Genomic DNA, 9,617 nt, shown 5'->3' with positions numbered 1-9,617 from the left:
CACAAAGTCTGCATCAGGGCACATACATGCACGACAGCTGCTGTTCAGCAGAACCCACTGTTTATGTTGTTCCCATTTCCACGGGCTGAGAGGCACGAGCAAACAGCTCACGGTTAATAAACCACCGTAGTGATTTCTGCCACCAACATCTGATCACGGCAGTTGACAGCTTAGACCTTGCTCCTGGAATTGGTTTGGGTTTAACCCCAGAAAGGTTGCTGGGTGCAGAGATCCACTCAGCAGAAGGGAGCATAATGTGAAGTCCTACTGAGCCCACTTTGGCACAGGTTTCTCATGTAAGCACACCAGCCAGGGGAACTTCGGCTCCGACGTGGGACACATTGTATTCTCCCGCATTTAAGCTCTCCTCTTGTCTCTCACCCTGACTTGCAGAGAGCAGTTAGAATTCCAAAATAAAGGCTGAGGTTGGTGAATTCCTCTAGGAGAATGCAAACTGCAACGCCCTTCTTCTGGTACCTCCTTAAAATATGCAAATTTACAACACTCGCTTTGTTGAGGTGGGAAAACTATTAGCCCTGATTAGTAGTATTCAGTGTAAACATTTTCAGTGGGTTCAGCCTGAACTCCTCAGCAGATACTTACTCAGTCGATTGTCAATCAGTCTTCGCAGAAGTTTAGCATGAAAAAAGATCTGAGGACACCGGGATTCAGTTACTGACTGCGCTCTGATCTCCCTATCTGGGCAATGATCTCTTCCATACTGCAAACTTTTCCCAGCACTGCAGTTGGTTGGGGACGCAATGATGTGCGATTTGTGATTATCATTGCCGGGCTCATGAAAGCCCCAGGTGTAGATGTAATCACGAGCAACACTGAGCTTTTGCTGGGATAGCTTATTTTGCTTTGTGGGAGGAGAAGAAAAGGCTGGAATAAGCTGTACCGGCTTATTGCAGTTTTGCTCGTACAGAATACCAGATTACCTTCTCAGAAGTGCTCTGAATATAGATCTCCCCTGGAACTGAAGTCGATCCCTCTACTGCATCTGTGTAGGCCTTTCTTTATTCCACTTGAAAAGATACAGCAGAGTTAGTGAATAATGGTAGAAGCGTTTTTTTAAAACACTTTGGACGTGGGGAAACAAGATCCCACGTTTTTATTATCTGTGGAACAATGCGATCAGCTTTAATTGCCTGTTACCAAGAGGGTGCTGAAAATAAGCAAGTACCAGTGCGTTAAATATATATGAATAAACAATGTGCATGTTTTGTGCCCGGCTCACATAAATCCAGCCTGGACGTGTAGTAACGGAGCTGGACATGTAAGCTGAAGCGACCAGTAACACTTTCACATGACAGACACCATTCATAGACACGTGCGCACACACACACAGAGTCCCTTTCATTTTGTACAGCAAGTGAAAGTAGCTCTGAAAAGCATCGACAAACAGATCAAAGGACATTCCTTCTCCTCTGCCAAGTGTTTACTTATTAACCAGGGACCCGGTGCTGATAACAGTTATGTGTGTGAGCTATTTCCACCATCCCGGCAACTCCGCTGGTTTCAAGGCCGTTCCTACCACACACACAGACACATGAATGAGCGCATCCTGGCCCATGCTCGTAATGTTTTGAAATCCAGAAAATGCTATTTGAGGCTCGTCACGGAGACCTCGGCACTGGCTTGAATGTGACCGTGGCAAGCTGAGGGGGAAAACAGGCTGGGATGGGAAGAGGATGGCCCGGGATGGAGCGGGTGTTGGTCTGGGGCGTCAGACAAACCATGGGTAGAAGCCTGGCAGGGTGGCGGCAGCGTAGCCTTGCTTCACTTCTGGTAAATGCTCTCTACAGCTACCTGAAAGGAGGTGTGGGGAGCTGGGGGTCGGCCTCTTCTCACAGGTAACTAGTGGTAGGACTAGAGGGAATGGCCTCACGTTGCGCCGGGGAGGTTCAGGTTGGAAATGAGGAGACATTTCTTCTCAGAGAGAGCAGTCAGGCACTGGGACGGGTTGCCCAGGGAGGTGGTGGAGTCACCGTCCCTGGGGGCGTTCAAGGAAAGGTTGGACGTGGTGCCTGGGGACACGGTTCAGTGGGTGACATTGGTGGCAGGGGGATGGTTGGACCAGGTGGTCTTGAAGGGCTTTTCCTACCCTAATGATTGTGTGATTTTAATTCGGATAATGCAAAATGGGGTCCCAGCAGCGTTTCTCTCTGCTGGAGGACTACAACCAAGACCAACACTCCGCCGGCTCCCAGCCGCCCCTCGCCCTGCCCGGCCCCTTGTCCTGAGGCGACCGACAGCCCCCCCCCCCCCGGCCCCGCCGCCCCCCTCGGCCTCAGCCGCCCCCCGCCCTCCGCTGCCAATCCCCGCGGCCCCGCCCCGTGCCGAGCTGCGGGGTTTGAACGCGGGCCGCTCCACACGGACCGGGGGGGGGGGGAGGGGGGGGAGCGGGCGCTAAAACGACCCAAAGCTGATCCGCCGAGCGACCCCCGCCCGCCTCCCCCCCTCCGCCCTCCCCGTCGCCTCACCCACGGGATAACCGCGGCTCCGCGTGCGGGAGGCGGGCGGCGAGGCGGGCCGCTCTCCCCTCGCCATCCCCGCCGCACCCCCCCCCCGCTCGCTCTCGGTGGGAGGCGCCGCAGCTCCCGCGTCACCCATTGTTTACAAACGGAGCGCAGCGGGGCCGAGCTCCAGCCTCGGCCGCGGCCGCCGGAGCCGCGCGTGCTGCCGGGCGGCCCCCCCCCCCCCCCCTCCCCGGGCCACCCTCCCCCGGTGTCCCCCCCCCCCCCCTCCCCGGGCCGCGATGCCGTGCCGGCCGGGCGAGCGCTTCGTGCTGCTCGAGCGGCCGGCGGCCGCCCCGCAGGCGGGCCCCAAGGAGGTGGACGCGCTGGTGGCCAAGCTGGGCGAGGTGCTGCAGCTCAGCGCTCAGCACCGGGCTCCCCGCGGCGCCGCCAAGCACCCGGGGCCGGGCAGCGCCCGGGACCGCGCCGCCCCTTACTCGCCGCGCTGCCCCTCGGCGGCCGGCGTCGGAGGCGGCGGCTGCGGGGCCCCGGTTCAGCCGCCGCCGCCGCCCCCGCGGCTCGACGGCAGCGGGCGGCCGCCCCGGGTCGCCAAGCAGCTGTGCGGCCGCGGCTGGCTGCGGAGCGCCGCCCGACGGAGGAAGGAGCAGCGGCAGCGGCAGCAGCAGCAGCGGCAGCGGGCGGCGGACGGGCCGGCGGCGGACGGGCCGGCGGCGGACGAGGAGGACGACGACGACCCGCACCGGCTCCTGCAGCAGCTCATCCTCTCCGGGAACCTCATCAAGGAGGCCGTGCGGCGGCTGCAGCTGGCCGTGGCGGCCTCCTCCGCCTCCTCCGCCTCCTCCTCAGCCTCCTCTTCCTCGGCGGCCAGCGGCGGGGGCGGCGAGGCGCTGCGGGCCCTGCAGTAGCCTCCCCCCTCTTCTCCGGGCGAGCTGGGCTGAAGGAGAAGCCGCCAGCGGGGGCTTGGGGGGCTTGGGGTGAGGCCCTAACCCCCCCGCCGCCTCCTCCTCCTCCTCCTCCTCTTCCTCTTCTTCCTCTTCTTCCTCCCTCGCCCGGGGTCCCGCTCCGGCCGGAGCCATCTGCAATAATCCCGTGTGGTGGCCCTGGGGGGGGTGCCCGGCCCCCTCCCCGCAGGTTTGGCCGGGTGGCGGTGTTATTTTTTTTAATTTTATTTTAAATGTTCTATTATTCCCCCCCCCCCCCCCCCCCCTTCTCTCTCTCCCGTCGTGACTGTATGAAGCAGTTTTCAAAAAATGTGAATATCGAAGCTGGAAGGCAGCTGGACTTATAATTGTAACGCCTGAGGAGTGAATGGAGCCAGAGATGCATTGTTCGCATAAGGTAGCCGAAACAAGTTTTTTTTTCTACAAAAAAAGAAGAAAAAAAAACCTCAGAAAACAAATCCACCCCTCCCCGACAAACTCAATGGCTCAACTACAAGATGCGGCTGTTGATTAAATATATGCACTTCGTACCGGAGCGTTTGAAATGTGTTCCTGATTTACAGGACTTACTGTCTTAATTAACCTGTCTGTATTGAATAAACGTGGTCTTGTTTTTATTTTGGGGTCTGTGTCTCATTGTTAAGGGGGAAGTGAATTTCGGTTTGTGTGAACAAAACTACGTGGGTGATGCTCCGGTAGGAACGTTCCCCTTGATCTCCTTTCAGCGGTGAGATCTCCATTTTGCAGACAGAAAATCCCCCACGACAATCCGCATAGTCTGATGCAGTGGGACACCGGTTATTAATGCACGGAGATGCAACTGAGCCCCTTTGTTTGCCAGCAGCGTTCATTCGTAAGCCGTGAGACGCCCCTTCGAGCAGCCGAGAATGTGGCTGTCGGAATTTGTAAGTCAGATCGCTCTGAGACCAAAATTAAGTACCTTGTGCTGGGGAAGGAGCAGAGCTCGGGTTTGTTACCTATTTGTTTTTTATTCCTTCAGGGAGAGGAGAGGGAGAAAAAAAAATAAGAGGGGAGGGAGGTCTAGGCAGTCATGCATCAATAAGAGCAAATTATTAAAAATATGTTGATAGAACTGGATGCCGATGTTGATTAGGTCACAATACCCGTGCTGAATCGCTTCCTTGGTGAAACCCTGCGTTAGGTTTTTTACAAGTCAAAGAACGAGCTTCAAGACCAGAACTGAACACATCAGACAGACCGGAGCATAACGATCTCCCAGCCCCCACTCAATTTGAGGTAAAAGCTTCTCCTTTGAAGAAGGTAGCAATCCCACATGAAAGAAAATGGAAGATGTTTGCCTTTGTCCAAGAGAGCAATGTGAGCAGCTACGTTTACTTGTGCAATGAGTTTTCTGACAAATGCACTAAATCCACAAGATATTTTAGATTTCTTTCTCTCTGACCAGCTCTTGATAAAAACTGACGCTGAAGGATTTTACAGTGTTTCACTGAATTCCTCGTGCACTAGGAAAAGTACAGGATGTCATTATTAGCTTTATCTTGACTAATTTATAAGTAGAATGCAGTTTTTCCATATCAAAGCATGTAAGATGCAAAGGAAGAAGTTCAGCGCATTTTAGAGCCTCCTTAATTACTAACATCTGAAGTCCTTTTTCTCATAACTTATGCTCCTTTTGTGGCATTTTGCACGGCTTGGAATGGGTTTAGGTTTGTCATTAGTTCTTACCCTCAAATACAACAACGCAATGTGTAGGTTGTCCTTGCTTCAAAGGAGTTTTTATTTGAAATTTTGTTGCTTCCTTCTTACTCCAGGAAAAAAAAAAAAAAGTTCAAGAGAATGTAAAAACAAATCTTAGCTTCAGATATAACCACTAGCCAACAACAACTAAAAAACTAGTTGTTCTCGTATTTGTCCTTTAGATGCTCGAGCAGATAGGCGTTCTCGCTGTGCCAAGGGTGAATTTGAACTCTAGGATGAGCGGTTTAATTATCTTCACTGAAAGAGCTGGAGGAAATAAGCTAAAAACCGAGCGCTGCTGATGGAGCCCGAGTAGTTACACAACTACGGTTAGATGAGTATGTGCGGCTGTCAGCTGAAATTATGAAAGCTACCGTGGTTGGCTCGAATTTTTTACCACCAATAATTATGCATCGGTTCTGCATTCCCCCTTTTTTCCCCCCTCTCCTTCCCCCCTCGACAAATCCTCGCCCCTGTATACTAATGAGAACAGCTAACTTTACAAGTGTCCTTTGTAGTCATTGAAAGCCCTGAGACATTCCTTTTAAGGATTTTACTAGAATAACACTTCTCAATAAACTGGCAGTTGAAGTGAGGCTTAGAAAAGATGCTAATAAATTTCACAGTGACTGGCTGTTTTTTAAGCTTCCTAAATTACTTCTAAAATAGCTTTTACTTTCTCCTTTGTGAGGGGCTGGGAGATGTATATATGAAAAGGGTTATAGTGAGCTAAGTGTTATGTAGAGTGTGCGATGATTTGGTAAAAGGATTTTTGGCACTCCTTTCAGAGCTAACTTGCATAACTCACTGGTGCGCCGTCATCGCTTGCAATGCGGACATCCCCAGCTCGCGCCAGTAACCTTTCCCATCCCATCTTCCTGACGAGTCTTGAAAACTGGCGTATTCCAAACAGAGCGCGTGTCACTTCTGCGCGAGGAAACGGATCACATGGGGCTTATTTTGGTTGTGGAAGCCAAGTTTTACAAGATGCTGGACCGATTGAAATATTGCCGTAAGGTTTCCATTGATTCACTGCAAATTCTGTTTCTCACATACTGTTGTGCGGCCGTGTGCCACGCTGTGTGAGCAGAGCAACAAAAATGAACTTTGATATCAAAGTCATCACCTGCTTTGTTGCCCAAGTAGAATTAAAGGGGTTAAACGGTGAAGCCAGCGTTTCTGTGAGCTTTAAATGTTTATGTTGTAAAGGTATTATTTCCTTAATACATTTAGTCTGTTCTGGTCCTCACGTGCCAAGTGCTTGGTTTGTGGAGAAGCAAAAAGCAAATTTGGGTACTGCTACATGTGGCCTTCACAGTATGCTTAGATTATCTTCATTAGTAAGTGAAAATACACTTTACTTCAGCTTTAAATGGGGAATAAAATTTTATTTTCATAATAGGCATTCAGCTAAGATTTATCACCACCTTTGTTTTTTCCATCTCGTGAGGAAAAAAAATGTTAAAACACAAGATTTTACGGCAGGTCACAGGAGCTGAGGCTGAAAAATAACACCCTTAGATATTTGTAAGGAATGATATGGCCATGCATTTGGGAAGAAGTTTATCATATTGGGGGGAGGGGGGTGATATAATTTTGGGGTAGACCTGGTTTTGAATATTTTTGTAAGCAAACGCACAAAAGACTGAACAATCTCATATTTCCGTGCGCCTCTCGGTGGTGTTACGTTAGTACGGCACGAGGCTGCTGCAGCTTTTTCATCAGTTGTCTGCATCATAGCCTAATTCCTCCGGAGTTTTCTCTGTATGGCTGAACAAGTGTTTTCGTGAGCCCTTGCCCAAAACTCAGTTGCAGCAGCACTTGGAGACTCCTGGAAAAATTAGGTTGCTGTAGTACTTGGCATAATAAACATGGCAGGAGAGTGGACACTCTGTCCTACGCCCTTAAAATCTGATTTTAAAGAAGATTTTAAAGAAGATAGCAAGTGCATCTCGCAGAAGGCATGAGGGATATGGATGTAGGCTGGCTCTCCATGTTGGCATCCTCTCCCTGACCATCTAAAGAGCATCCCTTATCCCCACCTATTCCCTGGCCCCACGATTCTCCTCTCACCCAGCCCATCATTCTGTGGTTGTAATCTTTCACTTTGACATTTATTTTTGTCGTGCCATTTTCCATGGCATTGCTTTTCCTAAATATTAAGTAGGTTTATTGTCCTCAGTTGCTTTTTTGGCACGTACTTTTTGACTTGCATCTCCATTTGGCTTCAAATATTGTAGCTCAGTCACTTCGTGGTAGCCCAGACCTGTTTTATTTCTTAGAAACTTTGTGTTACGTTAGTTGGAGGGCAACTTGCAAATATCCTCTGTGCTCAGTTTGTATCATATAGGGCAGAAATGGGGGGTGAAATCCCAGCTGTGGTGAAATGAGCAGATGAAGTTAACAGAAAAACTCCTCTCCACTTCTGTGGGAATGTCTTCCTGTATTCCTGTATTTTATATAAGTGGCAGGAAAACACCACTCACCGTGCTGATACCTACATCAATACCTTTGCAGCAATGCAAAAATGACGTTGGCTTTTTTTTTTTTTTTTTTTTTTTTTCCCTGAGCAAATGCAGTTTGTTTGCTTTCTCTCACCACCCTTCCAAAAATGATGCTTTAGCTGTGTGGCTGACTTCAAATTTGTCAAACCTGTGGGGTTCTCATTCTGCAAGTCCTGTGGCAAAAGGCAGCCTGCTAGAAAAGAAGGAGTCAGTGCTCTGGGAGGGAGAGAGGCTGCACCAGCCACGTTAGCAGACACTGTAGGATCCACAGCAGAGGCGGCTACAGGAAACCAGGCTTCATCAGTTCAGAGGCACCCAGAATCAGCTGTTCCTTCTGCAATATCCTGGATCTAAATCGTATTATTTTTGCCTCCCATGATCTAATCTGGTGGTGTCTGGTGGAGTAATGCACTTAGCTAAGGGTGCCCTTCACTGCTGTAGGCACTAGGACGTTGGTGGCCAAAAGCAACCGTAAAGACTCCTTGTCTCTGGGTACACGTGGCAGTCACTGACTTGGCAGGACTTTCGTGAAGAGGAGTTAAAGAAAGGCTGCAAGCTCCTGAGCTATGTGAAGAAGTTTATCAATACTTTCAATTCCAGCCCCAAGTACAGGTTTTATAGCAGCAACAATTGTAAAGGCAAGGAAAAAAAAAAACTGCAAAAACTGCTGGAGCTTTTACAGTTGGAAGCCAAGGGGTAAGTTAGAGAATAAAGAGACTTGCTTTTGGCTTTTGGAGGGGCGTTGCAGCTCCCCTGCACGTCATGGGGCTTGCTCCATCAGCCGCCACCCCGAAGGCGAGCCCTGGCTGATTTTGCAGTCCGGAGAGGTTTTAGTTGTACAGCTCGATGGCATCGTTTTTAGGAGCAGGACTGAATGAAAGAAATACATTTTTCATCTGGTATTATGTGATGAAACAGCACCGGGATGAAAAAGTTTTAATTAGAGGAAATGGATGCTGGCTGGCTTAACGCTAAGTATTTGCTGCTCTAAGCATTTTGCCACAAGAGGTCGAGACTTACTCTGTCTGTATCACAACAATTGCCCTAGTTTAAAGGCTTAAACCTGCAGAAGCATGGGCTCTAAGTTAAGGTGAAAATTTGGGTTATTAGTGCTCCTAAATCTACATAGCAAAGCCTTTTCAAAGACTGGTGGTTTTCTACAGGAAACCAAACGGTGCTGAAGCAGGTGACAGAGCACGTGTACGCACATCCCAGGTTCTCCAGAAGGATGAAAACCAAGGGGGTGTTTAATCCTTTCCTGGTGTTAGAAGGCAGCTTTAACAGCTGGTATTCTGGCAATGCCCCGCTGTCAGTCTGTGTACAGGTACGCCCTGCCAATGTGCTATGTCATCTGTACATCAGGTTGGAAGGTAAAAAAAACGTGAGGTTTTCATGTTGCTGCTTTCCTCCAACACAAACCTCCTCTGCCACTTAGCTCAGTTCTTGGGAAGGTCTAGGTCCCTTCTGCTGAGTCACAGGACAAGGAAATCTTATTCCCACTTAAAAAAAAATAAAAATAATAATAATAATAAAATAAGGAATATGTCAGCCTGAAGTGTGCCAGACCAGTAGCAGAATAGAAGTAACAGAAATTCCCACCTCTGCATTTGTGTAGATCCGTTTTTCCCCCTTCTTCTTCCCCCTTTAATAGGGGCTACAGATGTTGGACTTGATGATCTATGGTTGGACTTTATAATCCGAGTTTCTTTTCCAACCTAAATAATTCTGTGATTCTATGTCAAGCACCTCTGAATGTCAAATTGCCTCCCTCAGCAGGGATGTGGAAGTGATCCAGAGTCCCGTTTTTTCCCTTTTCCTGTTAATTTGCTGGAGACCCCTCCACAGCACACTTGTTTTGTGGCACTCCTGTTCTTCAGACTGTGCTAAAACAGAGATGCTCGAGTCCTAGGGACAAGCACACACAAACGTGGGTTCAGATGTGAGCCACTGAAACTGTACTTGCACTTTGCAGC

The 9,617-nt window shown here is 49.6% G+C and overlaps 1 protein-coding gene across 3 annotated transcripts; it reads left to right on the top strand.

Moving 5' to 3' along the window:
• The first annotated feature begins 2,611 nt into the window (after positions 1–2,611).
• On the top strand, positions 2,612–4,038 carry LOC121064675 (GSK-3-binding protein FRAT2-like). Of its 3 annotated transcripts, none has more exons than XR_005816620.1 (3): positions 2,612–3,028; positions 3,062–3,445; positions 3,721–4,038. XR_005816620.1 is itself a non-coding variant. In XM_040546551.1 (2 exons), exons 1-2 carry the CDS (start codon positions 2,762–2,764, stop codon positions 3,383–3,385), a joined length of 591 nt encoding a protein of 196 aa, XP_040402485.1. In that variant the 5' UTR covers positions 2,615–2,761; the 3' UTR covers positions 3,386–4,038. The 3 variants fall into 3 exon arrangements, 1 of the variants encoding a protein (XP_040402485.1); XR_005816619.1 differs by having other exon boundaries at positions 2,613–3,028; positions 3,062–3,454; XM_040546551.1 differs by having other exon boundaries at positions 2,615–3,028; positions 3,062–4,038.
• The last annotated feature ends 5,579 nt before the right edge of the window (positions 4,039–9,617 follow it).

This window comes from Cygnus olor, chromosome 2 (genome assembly GCF_009769625.2).
Source record: "Cygnus olor isolate bCygOlo1 chromosome 2, bCygOlo1.pri.v2, whole genome shotgun sequence".
Taxonomy (NCBI): Eukaryota; Metazoa; Chordata; class Aves; order Anseriformes; family Anatidae; genus Cygnus; species Cygnus olor.
This window is presented reverse-complemented; position numbering and strand designations above follow the sequence as displayed.

Coding starts and splice junctions, on each gene's coding strand:
- LOC121064675 (XM_040546551.1), top strand. CDS start 2,762: ATGCCGTGCCGGCCGGGCGAGCGCTTCGTGCTGCTCGAGCGGCCGGCG. Junction 3,029..3,061: donor CGGTTCAGCCGCCGCCGCCG/CCCCCGCGGCTC, acceptor GGGCGGCCGCCC/CGGGTCGCCAAGCAGCTGTG.